General features: G+C 39.2%; 1 protein-coding gene across 44 annotated transcripts in view; it reads right to left on the bottom strand.

Moving 5' to 3' along the window:
* Positions 1-6,801: 6,801 nt before the first annotated feature.
* Positions 6,802-26,259, bottom strand: part of MATR3 (matrin 3) — a 37,094-nt gene continuing 17,636 nt past the window's right edge. For 22 of the 44 annotated variants that reach the window (XM_073994380.1, XM_073994386.1, XM_065546826.2 and 19 more), the window contains 13 exons: positions 22,239-22,300; positions 21,221-21,262; positions 20,775-20,887; positions 19,865-19,917; positions 19,239-19,364; positions 18,232-18,357; positions 17,434-17,601; positions 15,297-15,428; positions 14,791-14,834; positions 14,330-14,699; positions 11,569-11,791; positions 10,945-11,066; positions 6,802-7,898 (listed from right to left, as the gene is read on the bottom strand). In XM_073994380.1, the coding sequence (XP_073850481.1) occupies positions 7,848-7,898; positions 10,945-11,066; positions 11,569-11,791; positions 14,330-14,699; positions 14,791-14,834; positions 15,297-15,428; positions 17,434-17,601; positions 18,232-18,357; positions 19,239-19,364; positions 19,865-19,917; positions 20,775-20,887; positions 21,221-21,262; positions 22,239-22,300 (1,632 nt within the window). In that variant the 3' untranslated portion in view covers positions 6,802-7,847. Of the gene's footprint in view, positions 7,899-10,944; positions 11,067-11,568; positions 11,936-14,329; positions 14,700-14,790; positions 14,835-15,296; positions 15,429-17,433; positions 17,602-18,231; positions 18,358-19,238; positions 19,365-19,864; positions 19,918-20,774; positions 20,888-21,220; positions 21,263-22,238; positions 22,301-26,259 lie in introns of all 44 variants that reach the window. The other 22 variants (XM_065546833.2, XM_065546818.2, XM_015451952.4 and 19 more) reach the window with 1 other exon arrangement.

The raw sequence follows: 26,259 nt of genomic DNA, 5'->3' as shown, positions 1-26,259 counted from the left end.
AAATCATCACCTTCCTACAGACCTCTCATTTCTCATCAATGTAAAAAGTATGTACCTTCTTACCCCAACACTCCAAATATAGGAATCTACCCAAATGGACAGATGTAAAGAGAGACATGTAAGAATATAGCCTGGTTATAAAACCCAAAAGATCAAAATGCCTAACAGGAAATTGGTTAAATGAATAATGATGCATTAAAATAAAATCATTTAAAATATGTATATTCATTGATATAGAATATATCAATGCTTTTTAAAAAAGCAGGTTGCAAAACAGCATGTTTGTACAATCTTTCAAAATTTTATATGTAAACAGGCACGAGTAGATATAAATGCCAAGTATCCAATAGAGTGGTCATCAAAATGTTAATAGTAGTATTTCCAGGTGGTCAGATTTCAAAGGAATCATTATTTTCTGAATTTTAAAATAGTCTAAATTCTCTAGGAAAGCTTGAATTGCATATTGCATTTATAAACAGGAAAACACCCCCTTCCCCACCCCAAAATGAACTCTAACATAGGTTCCTGTAGTGCTTCGGTAATGGTCTTGTCCCTATGCTCCTTTGTATTAAGCTAGGCAGAGAATGTAGCTAGCTAGGGCAGGTACGTAGGGTTGAGTAAGGGCCTAACACTACAGGGTAAGCAAAGGTCCCTGCTCTGAATGAGGTGAGGCGATAAAGTATTATTCAGCTTTTAAAATGCCTACTTATGTCTGCACTGATCTAGGCACTGAGGATACCACAGACAGTAAGTGGTAGGTTTTCCTAAAAAAGTTGTTTAGTGAAGTTTAAAACTCACCTGGCCTTAAAGAGCCAAACTTGTGTAGGTTGAATAGGCAGCATGGTCAGGATTTGGAAAACAATGTGTAAGTGTAGAATAGGTAAACGTTTTTGCAGAATCATCATGTGTGCCTACAGATGTGCTGAATAACTGGAAAGGCAGAAGCAATTCCTCTCTTCCAGCTGGAAAAACCCTTCCCTGCTGACTTTGTGCAGCTCAGCTTTTTGTTTCCATGTCCTCCCCATGTTCGGCTCTCTAGAAGCTTGCCTTTTAAAATAAGATGGGCCAGAGATACACTTGGAGTTTCAGCAGAAGCAACCAAAATCAGAAAAATGAACTAGGAAGTATCATGAAAGTCTCCCTATCCATTACAGCAATCATCACTTAAACTGCAATCCTTTTCCACAGGCTCTCACACCATAAAGCAGGTTTCCCTATTCAAATAGGGCATAGGCTAGGTTCTGTGGCTCACACCCATAATCCCAGCACTTTGGGAGGCTGAGGCAGAGGAATGCTTGAGGCCAGGAGTTCAAAACTAGCCTGGGAAACTTACCAAAGCCCCGTGTTCACAAAAAATTTAAAAAAATAGCTAAGTGTGGTGGCACATTCCTGTAAATCCCAGTTACTCATACGCTGAGGCAGGAGGCTTGCTTAAGCCTAGGAGTTCGAGGCTGCCATGAGCTATCAGTGTGCCACCGCATCCCAACCTGGTAAGACGGTGAGGCTGTCTCTAAAAAAAAAACAGGTGGGGGTGGGCCAGGTACAGTGGCTCACACCTGTAATCCTAGCACTTTGGGAGACCGAGGTAGGCGAATCACTTGAGGTCAGGAGTTTGAGACCAGCTGGGCAGCATGATGAGACCTCTGTCTCTTCTAAAAGTATAAAAATAAAAATTAGCCAGGTGTGGTTGCACACCTGTAGTCACAGCTACTGGGGAGGCTGAGGCAGGAGAATCACTCGAAACTGGGAGGCGGAGGTTGCAGTGGGCTGAGATCACGGCACTGCACCCCAGCCTGGGTGTCAGAGCAAGAATCCCTCTCAAAAAAGAAAAACAAACAAACAAAAAACTAGGGTTTATGCAAGTGTAGCAAAAAAAGTAAAATGTGCCGGGCATGGTGACTTACCCCTATAATCCCAGCACATTGGGAGGCCTAGGGGGATCTCTTAAGCCCATGGATTTGAGACCAGCCTGAGCAACATAGCAAGACCGCATCTTCTAGACACATACACACACAACCCCTACAAAAATTAGCTGGGCATGGCAGCACATGGCCGTAGCCCTAGCTACTTGAGAGGTGGAGGCAGGTGGATCACTTGAGTCCCGGAGTTCGAGGCTGCAGTGAGCTATTTATTGCCTGGGTGACAGCGCCAAAGCCCGTCTCAAAACAAAAACAAAACAAAACAAAACAGAGTTGATAGTTATTAAGTAGCTAGGATCTGATTGCTCTGTGATGTTTCAAATTTTCCCATCATGTAGGAAAACAAACTCTTCCATTTAAATCTCAAAAGCCAAATGGCCAATAAGCAGCAGCTACTTCTTATTTAACAACCCTGTCAAAGTTGAGCCAACTGAAATTGGTCCCGTTTTTGATAGGCAGGGGCAAGGAGTGAAGCTTGAAAAGCATTTCGTCCTAATCAAAGGTAGGACTCCTGCTGCTCTTTGTGTATACTCTTTTGGATCAGGTCCTTAGAAGAAACTTCTCATAGGCCGGGCACGGTGGCTCACACCTGTTATCCCAACACTTTGGGAAAACAAAGTGGGCGGATAACTTGAGTCCAGGAGTTTGAGAGACTAGCCTGGGCAATATGGCAAAACCCCTCTACAAAAAATATAAAACTTAGCTGGGTGTGGTGGCGTGCACTTGTAGCCCCAGCTACTGTGGAGGCTGAGATGTGGGAATCACCTGAGACTCGGGAGATGGACGCTGCAGTAAGCCATGATTGCACCACAGCACTCCACCCTAGTGACAGTGAGACCCTGTCTCAACAACAACAAACAAGAAAACTTCAAAGGCAGGAGAAGACCAAAAACTTTAAGAATAAATCCTTTAAAATTAATATAATTGGGCTGGCTCACATCTGTAATCCCAGCACTTTGGGAGGCTGAGGCAGGTGGATTGCCTGAGGTCAGGAGTTCAAGACCAGCCTCGCCAACATAGTGAAACCCTGTCTCTACCAAAAAAAAAAAAAAAAAAAAAAAAAAAAGAAAAAATAATTAGCCGGGCGTGGTGGTGGGCACCTGTAATTCCAATTCCAGCTACTTAAGAGGCTGAGAATAGTTTGAATCCGGGAGACAGAGGTTGCAGTGAGCCGAGATCGCACTATTGCATTCCAGCCTGGACAGCAAGAGTAAAACCATGTCTCCAAAAAAAAAAAAAAAAAAAAAAAAATTCTCTTCAAAATTAATCATGTTACTTCTCGACTGTTCTCATCAAGAATTTTTTCAACTAACCTCCATAGGGAGTTATTTGGACAAAAATTCTCTCAAGTTTCAGGCTATTACCCAATTACCAGTGCTTTAACTGAGATCCATCAGCAAGTTAGATCTGCCAGAGTGACAGAATTAACCATTTCCACTTTTCCATTCTCATTAAATTTCAGCAAACTAGCTGTTACCAAGCATCATCATTAGTTCCTATGTAAAGCTTGAGAGGTGCAAAATAAAGGAAAAACAAAGATAATAAACCGCTTGACCAGGCAAAATGGCAAACTCCTGTTGTAGTTCTATTCCACTAACATTCCTTGCAATTTCTTACCATATCCCCAACAAAATTACAAAACTTTGTTTGGCTAAAAATAAAGGGTAACAGTATCTACGGCTCTGAAAGAGGTTGTCTCCCATAAATGATTTTTTTTAAAAAAGGTGACTATATAGTTTTTCCTTTAGTTTTAGCTTTGGAAAGAGTAGCAAAACCAGTACCTCAGGCAATAGTAACCAACCAAGCCAGGTAGGATCTGGTTACAATTACCTACCACCAACACATCTTCAGTTACAGGTAAAGTTCTCAAAGCTTGATCTCACTGACATTGCCATCACCTGGGAACTCGTTAAAAATGCACATCAGGTTGAGTGCGGTGGCTCACGCGAGAGCTGAGTGGGAGGCCGAGGCAGGAGGATTGAAGTCAGGAGTTTGAGACCAGCCTGGCCAACATGGTGAAACCCCGTCTCTACAAGAACTACAAAAACTGATTCAGCTGATCTGGCTGGTTAGGTAGGTGTCCCTTTACTCACTCACTGCTCCAAGTGTGTCCCTCCTGACCCTCCTGAAGCTGTGCAGTGTGTTGAAGAGGACAACCATCACCAATGGAGGACCGACCGGTCCTTTAAGGGTATACATGTAGCTGGGTTTCCATTAAAACCTCCAAACAAAACCTCCAAACAATCTCTCAAAAACGCAAATTATCAGTACTCATCCCAAACTTAAGAAATTAGAAAACATGGCAGGGAGCCAGCAATGCTTTAACCTGTAGGCAATTTTGATGCATGCAAACATTTGAAAACCATTTTTTTGAGACAGTCTCACTCTGTCGCCCAGGCTGGAGTGCAGCGGCACCATCTTGGCTCACTGCAAGCTCGGCCTCCCAGGTTCACGCCATTCTCCTGCCTCAGCCTCCCGAGTAGCTGGGACTACAGGTGCCCGCCACCACGTCCGGCTAATTTTTTGTATTTTTAGTAGAAATGGGGTTTCACCGTGTTAGCTAGGATGGTCTTGATCTCCTGACCTTGTGATCTGCCCACCTTGGCCTCCCAAAGCTGGGATTACAGGCGTGAGTCACCACACCCGGCTGCAAACAATTCGTTTTAAAAGAAAATAATTCCCATAACTATTTGTGCATGAGTGTTGATTCCAAGAATCTTGACCTTATCACCTAATGGTCGAAGTGGGAGAGTACTTCAAACCCAGCTAGCTCAACAATGAGGTGAGGGTCCTCTGTCAGGGTATAAAACCACCTCAAACTCATTAAACACTGAATACCCAGGCTTTCAGCTACACTATGATGGAAGGCAACCAACAGACTATACCCAGAGCTGCTTCTGTCCTAGTGCAAGTTATCTTAAACAGCCCATATGCTGCTCTGCAGTGTCCCAACAGATTTCTATTACATACCATGAGCTGCTTTTGTCACAAACTTTAGGCTGAAAAAAAATCCACTGTGAACAAAGCTAAAGTAACAAATTTAAGTACACTCTTCTCCCTGTGTAACCTTACTACATGCCACAACTTCCATAGTTTACCATTTCCTTTTCCAGTCCCCATCACCTTAAAAAAAGGTGGCAGGGGAACCTGTCCTTAGGGAACTCAAATAATGGCTATTCCTAAAAAGCTATACAGAATGTTACCACTTAAAAATCACTGGAGGGGTTGGGTGCGGTGGCTCACGCCTGTAATCCCAGCACTCTGGGAGGCCAAGTAGATCACTTGAGGTCAGGAGTTTGAGACCAGCCTGGTCAACATGGTGAAACCCCACCTCTACTAAGAAAAACAGAAACATTAGCTGGGCATGGCGGTATGCACCTGTAGTCCCAGCTACCTGAGAGGCTGAGGCAGGAGAATTCAGCCGAGATCATCCCACTGCACTCCAGCCTGGGCAAGACAGTCTCAAATAAATAAATTTCTAAAAGTATTGACATACACACACGATGGTTGGAAATTCATACTCTTGAATAATATTTCAAATGAACTTATTTTTAGAATACTCAAAGCAATACTACAGCTATCCAATTAACGTCTTATAAAGGACACTCTCAGATCCCAAATTTACTAGCAATGGGTCAACAAAGAAGAATTATGAAACAAACCCAAGGTACTTCTAAAAGCTTCATTCACTTTTGTAGAATATACGATTAAACTAAGGGCTGAAATAGCTGTAGGAAACATGTTCTTAAACTTTACAGCAAACTTAAGTGGAAACATTCCTATTAAAAAGAAGTTTTCTCATAATCTGAGGGCTGTTATAGATTTATCACTAACAGCTTATTATAACAATTTCTGATTTCTAAATGCTCTCAAATGTAGATAATAAAGTAAACAAAGCATTATTTCCTTCAACTTGCTAAATCCAACAAAGTAAAAGCTATGAAAAAGCCATCACCAACAGGAAACACTGAAGAACTCCATTGTGCACATAGTGCTTTCTGTACTTGCTGTTAGTTAAAAATGGGAATTAAACAGAAGTGGGTAATTAGTAAAGGCTAAAATTGCAGAAGTAAACTGGCAAGGATTTTTTGTGCATGTCACATTAAAATCATCACCTGCTTTTCAACGGGAGAGACCATAAAATTTATCCAACTATTTGAAATATCCTTTAATGCATTTGGGTCTGAACATTTGAAAGACAATGCCTATCCTATTAAAACTTTGTTTCTTGGCCAGGGACAGTGGCTCATGTCTACAGTCCCAGCACTGAAGTGAGATCACTTGGGCCCAGGAATTCAAGACCAGCCAGGGCAACATGGCAAAGTCCTATCTATACAAAAAAACAAAAATTAGCCAGGCATAATGGCATGAGCCTGTAGTCCCGGCTACTCGGGAGGCTGAGGTAGGAGGGTCATTTGAGCCCGGAGGCTGAGGTTGCAGAGAACTATGACTGTGCCACTGCATGCAGTCTGGGTGACAGCGCGAGACCCTGTTTCAGGGGGAAAAAAAAAAAAAAACCTGTTTACAACAGATGATCCAATATACCAAGAAGCCCTACATAATTATTTTGAAAAGTTGGCAGAACTAATTCTTGCTCATCCATATTATTTCCAATTGTACTGTTAAGTCAACAGTATGTCTAAACACAAGCTTTTGCTGTTTGTTCACCTGCAGTATTTTTAATTCATAAGGTTTTTAAAAACCACAAATGGCCTCACTTTTAGTTATGTAACAGGAACAAGAAATCCACCAGCAGCAAAATTTTTAAAACTCAGACCTTTAGCGGTAGTCTTTAGAACATTCACTCTAGATTTAAAAGTAATAAATTGTTAAAGCATGCACAAAGTTTAAGAGCGAATAAAAACCACAACTGACAAATATGTTGGTTAACATTCCAAACATGTATAACCAATGAACATAGCCTAGGGTTTTCTTTTTATTGGTATTCACTTCAGTAACTTGAATCCACAGATATAAGCAGTATATAACCAGAAAGTTACAAGTAAACACAAATTATACATGCAAATTTCTGTTCACAAAGGTCACATGTGCAGGTACATGAATTAGAAGCGTGCATCTAGGATTATGGCCAAACTGTTTTAAAAATGCAGAAATGTAAAATTACATCTTGAAAATATGAAGAGATGGTCTACACACTTCAAAAATCAAATGTTGCTTATACCAGAGATGTATGACAATTACGGGATTCAAGTGACAAGCAGTAAGATCTCAAAAATTAATACTGGTCAAAGAGAACGGGAATATTTTTACATTTCACTGAAAATACATTGACTACTAGAATACGAAATCTAGCAGGAACTCAGGGAAAAAATTACAAAATCTAAAGCCAATTACTTAATATTTCTTATTACCTAAACAACAGCATGACATTAACAGAAAACTGCACCTGCATTTGAATCGCCAATCTCACGTTAATGAAGTTCTCCAAAAATGAAATGCAACCAAAACAGGTTCAAACTCCAAATCAAAGTCTGCAAGGCTCAGATTAAAACATGGAATGTTTCAGATGAAAGTAATAAAAATACTATTGGTTTTGTTCTTTATTGAATGGAATAAAATGTTGACATTTCTTTGAAACTTGGAACTACTAAATTTCATTTTTCCAAATGGTTCTACATTTCTTTCTTAGTGGTGCAAGTTGTCTTAAGTAGCTTAGGAAGTCAATCTCTACAAAGTATTTCTGTCCGTTGCCATTTTGATAAAACAAAAACTATTCATTAACTTAACCATGTGTATTTTTTTTTTTGCTATAACACTTAACACATGAACAGACATCTATTATTTCTCCACTAAAACAAAAGAGTACAATAGTTTTCTTCTAACTATCAGTATTGTATTTAAAAAAGGTTAACATTAAAAACGAAGAACCATTATTTTCTTTGAAATCATTAAATCTTCTTGCACATCTTAAGTTTCCTTCTTCTGTCTGCGTTCTTCTGCCAATTTATTCAGAAATTTCTAAAAAGAGAGAGAGAATTAAAGCCATTAAGTCACCTTAGAGAAACACAGCAAAATGGATTAATTCCAAAACCAAGTATCTTATATCCAAGTTTAGGGACTTAAACTATAATTTTGTCAATATTTTCAACAATTAGTTAATCCTTACTAGCACACAAAAACTGTTTCAGGACATTACAATAAGGCATGGGGAAAAATGCTAAAAGGTTAAAAAAAAAAAAAAAAAAGGGAATTCGAATGTTATAATTAAGCCTACATTTTAGAGATAAGAAAACAAAGACCACAGTCACACTGAACTGACACTACCCCAAGAACTATGGGTCTAAATGACATGCATTTTTATTTTATTTATTTATTTTTTTTGAGACAGAGTTTTGCTCTGTTGCCCAGGCTGGAGTGCAGTGGCGTGATCTCGGCTCACTGCAACCTCCACCTCCCAGGTTCAACTGATCTCCTGCCTCAACCTCCCAAGTAACTGGGATTCCAGGCACCGGCCATCATGCCCAGCTAATTTTTTTGAACTTTTGGTAGAGACAAGGTTTTCACTGTGTTGGTCAGGCTGGTCTCAAACTCCTGATCTCAGGTGATCTGCCCGTCTCCACCTCCCAAAGTGCTGAGATTACATGCATGAGCTACCACATCTGGCCTCAAGGCACTATTCATTAAATCACCTGAACAAACATTTTCTTGCCAGGCCAGCAGTAAATATTTTAGACTCATTGAGCCATTCAGTCTTAACTACTCAATCCTGCACTCCATTATAAACTAAAACAACTATAGATGACACTTAAATGATTATGGATGTGGGTTCTAGTAAAACCTTACAAAAGCAGATGACTGAGCAACAAGTGTAGCTTGCTGACCCCTGCCATTAAACCTGGGACTTCTAGAGTCTCTAGACACAGGAGCTCCATTAAGACACTAATGGAAGTACAAAAGACATATTCAAAAATCTAATCTAAAATGTCCAAAGTATCTTTCCATCTCATTGGAATTTATCAACTTAATATAGTTAATGAAAAATAGTACAAATTAAAAGCCGTTATATCCTTTAAAGAAAAAAAAACAAAACACCCCACAAACATCCAGTTAGGAAATTATGAATATACCATTAGCAAGTTACTGTATTGCTTAATAGTTTCTTGATGAAGGTGACAAAGTTTCTTTAAAATACAAGGAAATAATAGGCCATCACGCCCGTAATCTCAGCACTTTGGGAGGCTGAGGCAGGCGGATCACTTGAGGTCAGGAATTCGAGACCAGCCTGGCTAACATGGTGAAACCCCGTTTCTCCTAAAAATACATAAAATTAGCTGGGTATGGCGGCATGTGCCTGTAATCCCAGCTACTCGGGAGCCTGAGGCAGGAGAATTGCTCGAATCCGGGAGGCAGAGGTTGCAGTGAGCTGAGATTGCGCCGTTGTACTCCAGCTTGGGCAACAAGAGCAACTCCGTCTCAAAAAAATAAATAAAATATAAGGAAATAATAAAAGGAGCCACAAGAAGCACCAACCAACCTTTTATATTATTTCCATATTCTTCTCAACAATACATACAGTTTTTGACCCCAAACAGCTTAAAATCAAAGCAGATAAAAATATTTGTACCAGGGCAGGCACTGTGGCTCAGGCCTGTAATCCCAGCACTTTGGGAGGCCGAGGCAGGCGGATCACCTGAAGCCGGGAGTTCCAGACCAGCCTGACTAACATGGAGAAACCCCATCTCTACTAAAAATACAAAACTAGCCAGGCGTGGTGGTGCATGCCTGTAATGCCAGCTGCTCAGGAGGCTGAGGCAAGAGAATGGCTTGAACTCAGGAGGGGGTGTTGGGGTGAGCCAAAATCACACCACTGCACTCCAGCCCTGGGCAACAAGAGCAAAACGGTCTCAAAAATATAAAAATAAAATAATTGTACTACATTGCTGCTACCATTGCAAATAACCACGATTCTTTCTTCATATACAGCATGGTAAGAGACATATAGGTGGCAAAGAGCAGTTACATTAAAAAACAACAACAACAACAACAAAACAGACGATGATACACAGCCAGGAACCTAAATTATTTCCAAAGTTAAAGATTACATTCATCCATTTAGTCAACACAGAACATATCTAAAGATTGTATAACTATAGTTAACTTATTATAAAGCAGTGTGAAAAACCAAGGTATCTATAATTGAGTTGTTTAGCAACTACTTTTAAGTTTCAGTCATTATTTCAACAGGTAGTCCAAAGAGGCTGATAATTACAAAAACAAACTTCAATATATCTCAACAGGAATTATTCTTTAGTGATGTTGTGGTTTATATATTTACGCCTTTGATCTTTATATTCTTTTGGTCATAAAAATAACAAGTGTCATTATCAATAATTTCAATATTAAAAAATTATTTAATATTAATGGTCATGCGACTTTTAGTATTCAGACTCCCAGCATCTTCCAAATTAGAGATACAGCCCAACAACAATTTGAGAATACCTGAGTAAGTTTAATTCTATCACAGAATTTATAACATGGTTAGAAAACACTAAATTGTTATGTAACAAGGGTAAACTATGACAAGAGGCTCAACAGATGTTTCCATAATCCATCCATCAAGAAAGAAAGAAAGGGCCGGGTGCAGTGGCTCATGCCTGTAATTCCAGCACTTTGGGAGGCTGAAGTGGGCAGATCACCAGAGGTCAGGAGTTCAAGACCAGACAGCCTGGCCAACATGGTGAAACCCTATTTCTACTAAAAATACAAAAATTAGCTGGGTGTGGTGGTGTATGCCTGTAATCTCAACTATTGGGAGGCTGAGGCAGGAGAATTGCTTGAACCCTGGAGGTAGAGGTTACAGTGAGCCAAGATCACACCATTGTACTCCAATCTTGGCGACAAGAGTGAAACTCTGTCTTAAAAAAGAAAAAAGCAAATAAAAAGTTATCTTCAGGATAAAGCACTGCATTGAGGCTAAAAACTATACACATTTTACTTATATATCCCACTTACTTCCATAACTTAAGTTTTCACAAAAGAACTCTCGTTTTACATTCAGCCTTACCTTTAATTTCTGATAATGAGGAAGGCTGCTGCAATGAGTATTCTTTGCAACTTCTTCATTTGTATAAAAGAGGGAACACAGCTTACAGTAAAACCCTGTTTTAGGTATCACATAGTCTATACCTAGAAACACAAACATACATTCTTACAAATCAAACTGAAGATTTTATTTAGTATTCACAATTTTACCTGTCAACATAATTTAAATGAAACATGTTTCTGAGAAGTTCAATACAGCCTTAGAAAACAAAAACAAAAACAGAACCATATTTTGCTTTTACCTAATTGATGTTTGAGGTCCCACCTAACTGTATTCTTAAAAAGAAATATAATACAGAAAAACAACACAGAAAGGCAAAACAAAAGCATGTGCAACTTGCAGGAAATTTTATGAGGAGAAAAGGGAACACATTGTGGGATGACAACAGAAAATAATACAAAATCAGAGACATGTATAAGAGGAAAATATGTCAATTAAGATTTATAAATTGTTCCCTATAGAAACAAAGGAAATTTAAAATGCTATCACAGTTTATATAAGACCAACTTTAAAAACTTATTTTAAAACCTAAGAGTTTGTTTTGAGGACAGTGAGGAAGGTGAAGAACAAAGACTTAAATCTCACCAACAGGAACATTGGGCTGATATGGTCCAATTCTATACTCATCTGGGATTGTATAGTCCTCCTTGTTCTCATCACTTTGACCATCTGCGTTTTCACTTGTATCTTTGTTGGGATCATCAGCGTTCTCAGCAGATTCAGCACCTGGTTCTGTGTTTTCCTCATTTTTAATTCCATTTTCCAACGCTGCTTCGTTTTCTTGATCAAGTTCCTCGATCTTGTCCACCTTAATTTCAACCAAACCATCATCATTTTTGTCACCAGATTTAAATGCCATGCCCGATTTACGAAGTTTCTGAAGTTCCGAATCTTCCTCATCACCAACCTCATCTAGAGTGACAAAACCTTCCATACTCCCTGGGAAACGACGCTGTTAAGAAAGACAAATTTACTCTGCAACAATTATCCTGCAGCATCCCTTCCATCTGCTTTACTTGAAGGGAAATGGATAGCGTCTTTGCCTTTTTTTTTTTTTTTTTTCCCAGACGGAGTCTCGCTCTGTTGCCCAGGCTGGAGTGCAGTGGCATGATCTCTGCTCACTGCAAGCTCCTCCTCCTGGGTTCATGCCATTCTCCTGCTTCAGCCTCTCAAGTAGCTAGACTACAGGCCCCTGCCACCATGCCCGGCTAATTTTTTTGTATTTTTAGTAGAGACGGTGTTTCACCATGTTAGCCAGGATGGTCTCAATCTCCTGATCTTGTGATCTGCCCGCCTCGGCCTCCCAAAGTGCTAGGATTACAGGCGTGAGCCACCACGTCCGGCAGCGTCTTTGTCTTTATTCATTAGCTCAAAATAATAACTTCTTCCTTTCTCCCAAAAAATTACTGATAATTTGAAAAATAATTTAGTTTATTTTAAAACTAAAAAATGGAAGGTCTGCCTCACACAAAGAGCAGAAGTTAAATTAGGTAAGAATATTCATATTTTATCTTTTCTGAGACTACAATGCTGCTAGTGAATGTGTAAAAAACTTGATTTGGTAAAAGTTGAGCAACGTCCTTTGTAAGACAGTATATTACAAATACCTACTCTTTAGAGCAAACGCTCAGTTTCAAATAGTGTAATGGCTAAAAAACCAAGCTCTGGGCCAGGCACAGTGGCTCACGCCTGTAATTCCAGCACTCTGGGAGGCTGAGGTGAGCGGATCACCCTGAGATCAGGAGTTCAAGACCAGCCAGGCCAACATGGCAAAACCCCATCTCTACTGAAAATACAAAAATTAGCCTGGTGTGGTGCTGGGTGCCTGTAATCCCAGCTACTTGGGAGGCTGAGGCAGGAGAACTTGAACCTGGGAGGTGGAGGCTGCAGTGAGCCGAGATCATGCCACTGCACTCCAGCCTGGGTGACAGAGTGAGACTTCGTCTCAAAAAAAAAAAAAAAAAAAAAAAAAAAAAAAAAAAAATCATGCTCTGAAGAATAACTGCCTAAATTTTGGCTCTGTGTCTTACAGGATTATTTAACTTCTCCATACTTCGATTTTCCTCGTTTATGGAATGGAGATAACAACAGTACGAGCTACATATGGTTATTGTGAGGATTAAATTAATAAATGTGTGTATATATATATATATATATAAAAAGAACTTAGAAAAATGTATGGCATTAAATGCCATTAAACGTAATTATTAGCATTTATAAATGTAAACATAATGATAAGCTCTAGTTAGAAAAATAAAGGAAGTTATTTGACCAAGCCATCAAATAAAAACCCAGAGGTAAATACTGGTTTTGAGCTGAATGTTACAGAAAAAGAACCAACGGAATATGGAACACGATGGCAAAAATTTCATTTCACTCTACTTGTTCTTCTTGAGACAGAGTCTCGCTCTTGTCACCCAGGCTGGAGTACAGTGGTGTGATCTTCGCTAGCCTCCCAGATTCAAGCAATTCTCCTGCCTCAGCCTTTCTGAGTAGCTGCTACAGGTATGTGCCACCACACCCGGCTAATTTTTGTATTTTTAATAGAGCTGGGGTTTCACCATGTTGGTTCTGAACTCATGGCCTCCAGTGATCTGCCGGGCCTCCCAAGGTGCTGGGATTACAGGCATGACCCAATGAGCCTGGGCTGACTCCGAAATTTTATGAGTCATTTAACATAAAAAGTTTGCTTCAAAGGCATTTTAATGCCCTACTCCTTAAGCAAGGCAGGCAGCACAATGTGGGTCTTTTGTTTTACTCTTCTTTACACCGTGTGTATTTCTATATTTATATTCACTTTATATGTGTCTTCTAAATGACTTACATATTCAAATAATATTGTTTTAAAAGATACTAGAGTATCTGACCAGGCCAACATATCTCAAATAGGAAAAATTATTCAATAATTTTTGAATGAGTGGCAAAAGTTTTAACTATCTTGGGTCAATTAACTTACTGCAAACTCATGTCCTGTATTTTTTTTTTCAAAGCTACACTATAATGCTGCCTACCTATATGCTACCACAACTATTTTTTTTAAAAGCTACACTATAAGGCTGCCTACCTATATGCTACCACTACAATACAGAAGCATGTATTTTGAGTCCTTCTCCCTCATTTTTACTAAAAAGTTTCCTCTTTGAGCTGATGTTTTTTGCCAACTATAATAAAATGTCTTATTTAATTATTTATTGCAGAGTTTAGATTTAAATATTTATATTCTGGTTCATATCTATTTTTGATTTAAATCATGTAATTCTCTTTATCTGACACTGCTTAGGTAAATAACTTGAAACGATGATCTGATCTAATGTTCTACTAAAACAAACCAATATTATTTCTTTACCTTTTTAAGCTTTTTCTTTGCTGCTGCTGAAGCACTTGCATCTTTTTTCACAGCTTTATCTGAAGGTTCCTTTTTCCCATCAGAAGCCACATCACCTAAATTAGCAAGATCGGTCTCATCTCCCACTGAACTGCCACTTTCTAGCAGGGCTGCTGCTTCTTCTTCATCTACAAGTAGCTCATCTTCAGATTCAAGCAGCATATTAGGTTCCTGCTCTGTCTGGTCATCCTTTGTGTCTTTCTCACCATCTTCACCGGACTTCTCTTCTTGTTCTTTACCTTCGGTTGAACTTTCAGTCTTCTGGGAACCATCAGTTTTGGACTTCTTATCACTTGGAGATTCTTTGCCGTCTGGAGAGTAAGATCTTTTTCTGAAATCAAAAGGACACACCACAATTAATTTGTCATCTGAAAAAGTTAAGTTGAATATACTCACATATATGAAAAACAAAATGAAATTACCGGGATTTATCTTTTTTCAGTAAATCAATGCCTCTGTTTGGAATCTAAAAGACAAGTTTTACAGAAGTTAAATAATACATTTGCAGAATACACAATTATCCAGTGAATTAATAATTGGAGATGATCCCTATAATCAACTCAGCTTATTCAATCCCCATAACCTTATCCAAGAACCTAAGCTGCCTACAGTCAGACATTCATCATTATGACCATACCAACAGAGAAGTGGAAAATAAAGCATTCTGGTAGCAGAAAGCTATTAAAAACTTAAACAGATAAGAGCAATGAAGGTGTCCTCTAGGGAAGACTAGTTCTGCCATTAAAGACCAGAAAAAAAAGTTGCTCTTTTTCATTAACTAGTTTCTTTCAATAGATTTACCTCTTTCAATAAACTTACATTTCAAGAATCCTGTATTTTTTAGCATACAAAAATGTTTAGAAGAATGTTGTGGCTTTAAATATGTAAAAACAGGCTGTTAAATGATGACAAATCAAACACTACATACCCTCAGTACCAGTTTTTTATATTTCTCAGACAGGTCAACCTTCACACATCTCCCCTGAAACCAAAGGGCTTTTTTCAAACAATGGTCAACCATTGCCATTGCATCTTCTCTTGTCTCCATCTCAATAAAAGCCTTGAAAAGAAAAGAACACAAGAAAAGAGAGACCACAAAGCACATTATATTTTATAAAATTGTATAAAACCTTATTATGTATTCTACCTACTGGTTAGAAAATCTTCATTACTTTTTTTCTTTTCTGAGACAGGGTCTCACTGTGTCACCCAGGCTGGAATGTAGTGGCACAATCTTGGCTCACTGAAGCCTCGTTGTGCTGAGCCCATGTGATCCTCCCACCTCAGCCCCCCAGTAGCTAGGTCTACAGGCATGCACCACCATGTCTGGCTAATTTTTGTATTTTTTGTAGCGTTGGGGTTTCACCATCTTGCCTAGACTGGTCTCGAGCTCCTGGACTCAGGCGATCCTCCTGCTTTGGCCTCCCAAAGTGCTGGGATTACAGGTGAAAGCCACCACACCCGGCTAAAAATTTTAATCTTTAGCACAGAGTTAAAAAGTCACGGAATAGGGCTGGGCACAGTGGCTCACGCCTGTAATCCCAACACTTTGGGAGGCCACAGTGGGTGGCTCACCTGAGGTCAGGAATACCGAGAACAGCCTGACCAGTATGGTGAAACCCCATCTCTACTACAAATGCAAAAATTAGCTGGGCCTGGTGGAGTGTGCCTATTGTAGTCCCAGCTACCGAGGAGGCGCGAGGTTATAGTGAGCCAAGATGGCGCCACTGCACTCCAGACTGGGCAACAGAGCGAGACTCCATCTCAGAAAAAACCCAAAAACCAAAAAACCAACCTGTCAGATTCACAAAATCCCCAAGAATCACCGTAGTGCCAAATACTAAACCGTCTATATACACTATTTCTGCAAAAAAGTAATAAGCCTAGAAGAATTAAAATATTGTAAGAAAAATAAAAGTCTGAAAGAACACAAACTTGCAATGCTGAATTACAGAAGTGTTTAAAACAAAAAAAGAAAAACAGAAAAGATGTTCTTCTCATTCTTATTTCCTTTTTGAGATAGGCTCTCACTCCACTGCCTATGCTGAAGTGCAGTGGCACAATCATAGTTAACTACAACCTTGGACTCCCGGGTTAAGTGTTCCACCCAACCTCAGACTCCCAGAGTAGCTAAAATTGTACAAGCATGCCACTTTGCCTGGTTAAATTTTTTTTTTTGTACAGATATGGCCTCAGTATGTTGTCAGGGTAGTCTCAAACTCCTGGGCAACTCCGGCCTCAGCCTCCCAAAGTCTAGGGATTTACAGGCATGAGCCAATGCACCTGGCCTAACTCTAATTTTCTTTTTTTTTTTTTTTGAAATGGAGTCTTGCTCTGTCACCCAGGCTGGAGTGCAGTGCGATCTTGGCTCACTGCAAGCTCCACCTCCCGGGTTCACGCCATTACCCTGCCTCAGCCTCCCCAGCAGCTGGGACAACAGGCGTACGCCTGGCTAAGTTTTTTGTATTTTTAGTAAGAGACGAGGTTTCACTGTGTTAGCCAGGATGGTCTCGATCTCCTGACCTTGTGATCTAGCCACCTCTGGCTCCCCAAGTGCTGGGATTACAGGCGTGAGCCACCGTACCTGGCTAACTCTAAATTTTTTAAATAAAAGAACAACAACAACAAAAAAAGGATGAAATGAAACAACTCGTCCTCCAGATTTCATCACTAAAAATAGGGATACACTTTTTTTTTTTCTTTTTTCTTTTTTTTTGAGTTGGGAGTTTTGCTCTGCCACCCAGGCTGGAGTGCGGTGGCGCAATCTCAGCTCACTACAACCTCCGCCTCCCACGGTTAAGTAATTCTCCTGCCTCAGCCTCCCCAGCAGCTGGGATTACAGGCACGCGCCACCACGCCCAGATAATTTTTGTATTTTTAGTAGAAACAGAATTTCACTAAGCTGGCCAGGTTGGTCTCAAACTCCTGACATCAGGTGATTCATCCACCTTGGCCTCCCAAAGTGCTGGGATTACAGGCGTGAGGAACCACGCCCGGTCACATACTGAAAAATCTTAAAGGATTTTAATAAATTATCTTCTCTAAAACTTCCTTATGTGTATTACCTGACTTTTCATCCTCATCAATATGTAGTTCTTTATTTTCCCATAAGGCTCAGCAAGCTTGAGAACAGCACTATCAGAATAGCCAGAATGGGGCAAATTGCTGAGATGTATCACACGTCCAAGCTCTTGTTTTTGATCAAACTTCTGATCTGGCTTTCCTTCAGGTTTCTTTAACAAACAACAGTAACAAAAGGAAAAACATGCAATAATTATTAGTTAACAGTTAAAAACATCCTAGTCTTTACCAATTATTTTATTTATTTTTTTATTTTATTTAATTTTTTTTTTTTTTGAGACGGAGTCTCGCTGTGTCGCCCAGGCTGGAGTGCAGTGGCCGGATCTCAGCTCACTGCAAGCTCTGCCTCCCGGGTTTTTACGCCATTCTCCTGCCTCAGCCTCCCGAGTAGCCGGGACTACAGGCGCCCGCCACCTCGCCCGGCTAGTTTTTTGTATTTTTTAGTAGAGACGGGGTTTCACCGTGTTAGCCAGGATGGTCTCGAACTCCTGACCTCGTGATCCGCCCGTCTCGGCCTCCCAAAGTGCTGGGATTACAGGCTTGAGCCACCGCGCCCGGCCCAATTATTTTATTTTTATAGAGACGAGGTCTTACTATGTTGCCCAGGCTTGCCTTGAACTCCTGGGCCTCACATAATCCTTCTCACCTTGGCCTCCCAAGGTGCTGGGATTATAGGCGTGAGCCACCACACCCAGCCTTAGCAGTAATTTTAAAGAACCAAAGTTAATAAATATTAAAATGATTTGTTAAACAGATACACAGCTTGCAAAAATAAACATTACCTTTATTCTTTTATACTTCTGGGATAAATGAACTCTCACTGGCTTGCCAAATACTAACGCTGGTGTGGTTGTGTAATAATCCACTGCAGCTTGAGCATCCTCTGTGGTTGCCATTTCAATAAATGCCTGAAATTGTACAAAAAGTTATTTCTCTGTTTTTTCCAATCAGCCTTCTCACACTGAACTACAGATATTTCTTCCTAAAAAATAACAATGCCCCAAATCTTTCCAGATATATTTAATCACTAAGTAGAAAACACTTTCAAGAACTAAAAAACCAAAACAAAAAACAGGCCAGGCCCAGTAGCTCACGCCTGTAATCACTTTGGGAGGCCAAGGCAGGCAGATTACGAGGTCGAGAAATTGAGACCATCCTGGCCAACAAGATGGTAAAACTCTGTCTCTACTAAAAATACAAAATCAGCTGGGTGTGAGGGCGCACACTTGTAGTCCCAGCTACTTGGGAGGATGAGGTAGGAGAATCACTAGAACCCAGGAGGCAGAGGTTGCAGTGAGCCGAGATTGCGCCACTGCACTCCAGCCTGGGTGACAGAGCAATACTCCGTCTCCCAAAACAAGGAAACAAAAAAACCCCACAAAACAATGTTGCCAATTTGCTATTTTATTATAAGGACCACCTCAGATTAGTTCATTCTACTGCATTACTTTATTATTTACTATGCCTATTGGACTAAAAATAATGACTTGAAACCATCATTTTGGTATAGATCTGAAATGGCTTTCCACAGAATTTTCCTTTTACAGCTTTTATAGTAGTATAATGACAATTACTACCTAAGGATCATAACTTATAGTTACTAATAATCCATGAGCATTCTATTATTATTGACATTTATCACTACTGGTCTTTTCCTCTACGACATTCCGCATTTGATAAACTTAAGACTACCTTGAGTTTTATTTTTCTAATACAAAATCATTTAATTCTTATAGAAAATATATTAGTGGCATGAATAAATGAATAATACCATTATTTTAATTCATACCTCATTAATTTTATTTAGAATCAGATGATTTGAAATGACTCCAAATGGTTCTACCAGCTGTAATAGCTGGTATCTCAAGTTTTTCCCTCGTTGAAAATCCATGATGTGAACAACTCTGCTAGTTTCCTGTCCATTAGGGGAAAAAAAAAAACAAGCAATTAAGTCTCTTTAAAGCAGTATGAAACCAATTACACATTAGGACTTTTTATAATCTATAATTAACCAGGGGAGTGTAAGTAAAACAACAACTCATAACATTCTAGCGAATTTTAAAACTACACATCAAACATCACTGGATAAGCTCTTTCTGACCATAGCCAAATGGTTAAACTACTTCAAAGTGTCAAAACATAGTCTCTGTAATGATTTTTAAATTAAATATTGTACACATAACTGGACAGCAAAGGTTCCAAGATGCTGAATCAAGGTGAGCTCACTGGACTATGGGCATATAAAATTTAAAGTTTTAATTATTATCAAAGCCATATAAAAACCTGATGGTTTTCAAATTATAGCAATCATCCCATAAGGACCATGATACATATTCAACTAGTAAGGATTTAGGACAAATCATATTCCCCAAAATCGTAAATACAGTAAAAGCAAAAGCTTCATTCATTACTGACCACTCTGCCTTTTTGCATGTGTCTAGGTCCTTGCAGGTTTCCATTTCCAGCACCTTTATGGGAAGAGAAAGTTTTTAGTCTTGTAATCAATATACTTGCTTAAAAAAGCAATTTTACTGAAAAATGCACATCTTCCAAACACAAATGAAAAGCTCTTACAAATATGTGATTACCATCACTTTTCATGCAATGTTATTTCTGAGTAATATTTAAATGAGCCTTCTTTCGCCTATAATCATTGCCTTTAATTTTTAGAAAGGGACCAGGTGTGGTGATTCACACCTGTAATCCCAGCACTTTGGGAGGTTGAGGAGAATGGATCATTTGACGCCAGGAGTTTGAGATCAGCCTGGGCAACATGGCGAAACCCTTGCCTCTACCAAAAATACAAAAATTAGCCGGGTGTGATGGCACATGTTTGTAATCCCAGTTACTCAGGAGAGGCTGAAGCATGAGAATCGCTTGAACCAGGGAGACAGAGGTTGCAGTGAGCGGAGATCGCACCATTACACTCCAGCCTGGGAGAGACAGTGAGACTGTCTCAAATAAAGAAGCAAAATTTGCAGCCTGGCACAGCTGCTCACACCTGTAATCCTAGCACTTTGGAGGCCCAGGTGGGTAGATCGCCTGAGGCCAAGAGTTCAAGATTAGTCTGGTCAACGTGGTTAAACCACATCTCTATTAAAAATACGAAAATTAGCTGGGCATGGTGGCGAGCACCTGTAATCCCAGCTACTCGGGAGGCTGAGGCAGGAGAAATGCTTGCACCCAGGAGGCGGAGGTTACAGTGAGCCAATATTGCGCCACTGCGCTCCAGCCTGGGCAATAAGAGCGAAACCTTGTCTCAAAAAAATAAACATTTTCAGTAAGGGCTCTGTAAGGAAAATTAACATGAATTTTATATAATTACCCAGATTTCCTCTTGGTCCAACTGCTGGTCCCCCAAGATGAAACGAGGGAGGTGGCGGTCCCAGAATTCCTGGTGCTGGATTTGTAGACTGCTGCAACATGAATGGATCACCCCTAGTAAAGTGAAGACATAAAATATAAATCATAATAAAGAGGTCCATTGGAAATAATTAAGATTTAATGCTAAAGCACCCCAACATATGACCACAACCACTTCAATCTTTCAGGGTATCTGTGAAGTAACTAGATCAAAGTCTACATTAACAATAAAAAAGTACAAATTACTACATAATATATATTCTAAAAATTGTTAACCGAAGTGAATTTTATCCGAGTCTCATTTTCAGTAAAGAAATTCTGAAAATACTTTATGAAATGTTGAAAGTTAAACCTGAATTCCTTACATTGATCTCCTTTACAAATGGTAGCTTAAAAAATTTAACTTACATTGTGTGTCCTGTATCATTGTCAGGATTCCATTCTGGGTAGCTTTAAAAAGACCAGAAAATTAACTTTAAAATAAAACTGTCCTTTTCACAAAACAACCTTGTTTGGCCTCTAAAATAGAGATTTATTAGTAAAGTTATCTGAGAGTCTAAGTGTTAGAAACATAGTTTTAAAGCATTTCCTATAGATACTTCAAAATAAAAAACTCAGAACTTCAAAATAATCCACGAGAATAAACTTGTTTTATATTGCTTGCAAATGTAGATAATGTTGAAATTTAAGTTTTTCCTCTATTGGTTAAATTGTAAGGAGGAAGTGCTGCACAAAGAATTAGAAATGTGGGTTACATAGAAACAAGAACAGAGCACAGATTTTCCTTCTCCAATATTAATACCAAGAGCACAGTTGAGTTGTGACATTAGAAAGAATAGCCCCAACAGAGTTAGGCATATGTGAAAATTCCAACTCCAGTGAACAATGGGCACTGTGTGCTGCCTAAGCAGGGAGTTTTCTTTAGGAATTCCATTTCATGGTAGCAGCCTGAACTCAAAAACCAAAGATCTCAAAAGCAAAAAAAAAAAAAAAAAAAAACCAAACAAAAAAAACACCACCAAGGATTTTCCTGAACAAAGAATTAGAATCTTTTAATAACCTACCCTCTTTTCTGTATCTTTTGCATTTTTAAAAGCACGTATTATTAAAAATGTTACTGTGAATCCACTCTATATATCAAATACTATCTTTCACTATACCTAGTAAAAATCATCAATTTCTGTAATGACCAATGTGTATGTATCCTAGAAATATTAAATAACAAAATATCATTATTACTGCATCTAATATTCAATATGAAATTTCCAGATCTAAACATTTTACTTGTAAATAGTATTGCCCATACAGTACCACTATGTGATATTAACATTGTGAATATTACAAGTAAATGATAAACTCCCAAAAACCAATAATGGCTGATTCTGATTCACGATAAGGACGTTTTAAAGGTATTTCAAACTCCTACATTTCAAGAAGAAGCTGGCATCGACGACTGTGACTTGCTCCATTGATATGTTGACTCCACTCCTGCAGCAAAGTAAATTAGTAGAATTAACAAAAATAAAGCTAAAATATTTTCATCTGAACCATTCAAACTCTAGGACATTAATGTCTATGCAGTATTATAGGCTGTACAAACACCTGCCCATTCACTAAATCACACTGATTTAATTTAAAACCATTTCTCTGAATCCTTGAGGCTTGATCCTGCCCTCAAATACGCTATGCACATTCTTGGAAAAACTGGATTAACTTGTCAACATACTTAAAAGATTTGACAGGGAAAAGATACAGAGTTAATAAAGATCAAGAGTAGTAACTAACCTTGAGATTAGCAAGGCTTATTAACTTTTACTGTGGACCAAACTGAAGTATTCACTGTATGCTACTTTAGAGTACTCTGAATGATAAAACATCCATGTTTCTATCTACTTTTCTAGAAACTATATACTATAAATTTGAACAATTAGTTAAAATAGAATCTTTTAGGCCAAGCTCGGTGGCTCATGCCTATAATCTCAACACTTTGGGAGGCTGAGGTGGGTGGATCACTTGAGACCAGGAGTTTGAAACCAGCCTAGCCAACATGGCGAAACCCCATCTCTACAAAAAATACAAACTTTAGCCGGGCGTGTAGTCCCAGCTTCTTGGAAGGCTGAGGCAGCAGAATCTCTTGAACCCAGAAGGCGGAGATTCCAGTGAGCTGAGATTGGGCCACCACGCTCCAGCCTGGTTGACAAAGACTCCGCCAAAAACAAAACAAACCAAAAACTTTAATCACATCCAGCTTTTGAGGATGTTCCAGGTTTACTACCTATTAAATACACAGTGAATGAAAAATGCACCATGATTAGCATTACCATAAAATGCTAACATGATTCAACAGGAATGGCTTTTCTAGAAAATGAATCCCATTTATCAAAATATTAAGCTTTCTTTATATTTCCCCAAAATAAAGAAGCAAATTTAAGGAATGCCTCAACAAATTTAGGGAGGGAAACATGACATTCTATCGCTATTCACTCTTTCGTGGTTTATTTTAAATTGAAGAAGTAACTCTTATTTCAAATAATTTCTTTAGAAAAAAATGCAGATATAAATGAGTTAACTTTTTAGGCAATGTAAGAATGAAGAGTCAGGAAAACTGGGCTCTGCCTAGACTGCCTAGGTTCCATTCCCGAATTACAAAGATGTGAATCTTTGGTCCCTGTTATTTAAATTCACTGGGACAATAGTCTCATAGGGTTGTTGTGAAAAGGTAAACTGCTTATCAGACCCTTTCGAGGCACATGGAATGTGCTTAAAACAAAACAAAACAAAACAAAAAAACCGAACTGATTATAAAGCAGTCTTGTTTTACAATTCCTGCTTTACAACTCTTATGGATGTTTCACAAACTCCCACAAATTGTAATTTCTGTAACACCCACACTACCCAATACAATTATATTTGGAATATAAAACATGGTCAGGCGATGTGTTTTTAAAGGGGGGTAGCTCACTGAGAGCTGAACTAAATTAAAGTAAGGTACCAAATTACAAGATACATGCTTTCAAAAAGTTGCGGATTGGTATTTTATAAATGGGATTCTTTTTTAAAAAAAAAAAAAAAAAAAAAACGGGTTTATATTTACATGACAACAGTTTAGGTACATTCCTCTGCTCTAGAAAAATTATCTAAAATCCTGTGAAAGGCCGGGTGCAGTGGCTCAGGCCTGTAAGTCCCAGCACTTTGGGAGGCCGAGGTGGGAGGACCAACTGAGGTCAGGAGTTCGAGACCAGTCTGGCCAACATGGTGAAACCCTATCTTTATTAAAAATACAAAAAATTAGCCGGGACTGGTGGTGGGTGCCTGTAATTCCAGCTACTTGGGAGGCTAAGACAGAGGAATAGCTTGAACCTAGGAGGCGGAGGTTGCAGTGAGCCGAGATCATGCCATTGCACTCCGGTATGGGTGACAGCAAGAAACTCCATCTCAAAATAAATAAATAAATAAATAGAATCCTGTGAACTAAAATGGAACTCATCCAAATAGAATGGTACCTTTCTTAAAATGCTGAAAGCTATAAACTACTTCCGGGTCTCTTTTTAAAATAATGGCTAATAGTTAAGGAACTCAAGATCTCTCCAGTTGGCTCTACAATCATCAGCTATTTGGGTTATCTAAAGTTTCAATTGGAAAGTAATGGACCACTGACTTCTAGTTGGAGACCATTTTTAAAATGGCTGTAAGGGCCAGGTGCAGTGGCTCACGCATATAATCCCAGCACTCTGGGAGGCCAAAGCAGGCAGATCACTTGAGCCCAGGAGTTTGAGACCAGTCTGGACATCATAGTGAAACCAGGTCTCTTATCAAAAAAACCGGCAGGTGTGGTGGTACGTGCCTCACTTGAGCCTGGGTGGTGGAGAGCGTAATGAGCTATGATCACGTAAGTGCACTCCAGCGTGGGCTACAAAGTGAGAGACTCTGTCTCAAAAATATAAAACAAAATAAAATAAAATAAAATAAAAATGGCTGTAAGCCAGAGGAACCACAGGTAAGTTCACAAAATTTAGAAGCCTTGGCTTGGCATGGTGGCTCATACCTATAATCCCAGCACTTTGGGAGGCCAGGGTAGGCGGATCACCTGAGGTCAAGAGTTGGAGGCCAGCCTAGCTAACATGGTGAAACCCATCTCTACTAAAAATACAAAAGAAAATTAGCTGGGCATGGTGATGTACGCCTGTAATCCCAGCTACCTGGGAGGCTAAGGCAGGAGAACTGCTTGAATCCGAAAGGCGGAGGCTGCAGTGAGCCAAGATCGCGCCACTGTACCCCAGCCTGGGACACAGAGTGAGACTCCTCCCAAAAAAAAAAAAAAAAAAAAAAAGGATTAATTAAACAAATACCCATTAATGACTTAGAATTCTCTGAACTAAAAATATTCAGATTTTACTTAAAATATTCTTAAGTTCTGGGAGAGGAATAAATGTTATCCTACTAGCCATGCTTCTATTTCATAGGAGCTAGAAAGGATACATAGCTGAACAGAAATTATATACAATCCTCCATGTTCTTTAAAGGTTCAAACTTACAGGAAAAGTGTGTCTGCTCTTTCAAAGTGATAGAAGGCAGGCCAAAATCAAAAAATCAGTCATGTACCTCCCAAACTCACCCATGACTAATGTGTACTACCAATCGATTGCTGGTTGGTTTACGGTGAGGACTAAGTGAAAGAGTTTTATAAAAATCTATATTCCTGGACTCTACACTGAGGTAACTCCTGCAAAATCAGATTAATAAAGGATTTACACACCTTTTAAAGTCAGACATTTCTGTAGGAAAACTACATTCACCTTGATGTATTTGAGATACCTTAAACTATAGACAGAAAAAAAGAATTTGGGAAGCACTTACAGAATGGCAGAAAAAAGAGTTAACTTAATATAAACTCAAGTGACAAGACAGCCAAAGTGCTATAGTGGATAATTTTCTTTAAGTGAAAGGAAGCTGAGAAGCTTGAGATTGCACAGAAAAGCAATCTGATGGCTAGGTGCGATGGCTCACGCCTGTAATCCCAACACTTTGGGAGGCCAAGGTGGTGAATCACCTGAGGTCGGGAGTACGAGACCAGCCTGACCAACGTGGAGAAACACTGTCTCTAAAAATACAAAATTAGCCGGGCGTGGTGGCACATGCTTGTAATCCCAGCTACTCGGAAGGCTGAGGCAGGAGAATCGCTTGAACCCAGGAGGTGGAGGTTACAGTGAGCTGAGCCGAGACTGCGCCACTGCATCCATTCCAGCCTGGGCAACAAGAGCAAAACTCCATCTCAAAAAAAGAAAGAAAGAGAAAGAAAAAGAAAAGCAATTTAAGCAATTTGATGATCTAAAATGACCTAGAAAGAAATAAAACAACACCATCACTTTAAGTCACCTAAAAATAATGACACTCCATGACAAATTAAATTATTTTCTACTTAAGTTTTTTACTTCACAGTAAGAACT

Source organism: Macaca fascicularis, chromosome 6 (genome assembly GCF_037993035.2).
Source record: "Macaca fascicularis isolate 582-1 chromosome 6, T2T-MFA8v1.1".
NCBI classification, from domain to species: Eukaryota; Metazoa; Chordata; class Mammalia; order Primates; family Cercopithecidae; genus Macaca; species Macaca fascicularis.
The sequence above is the reverse complement of the archived record's forward strand: the minus strand, read 5'-3'. Positions and strand labels throughout refer to the sequence as shown.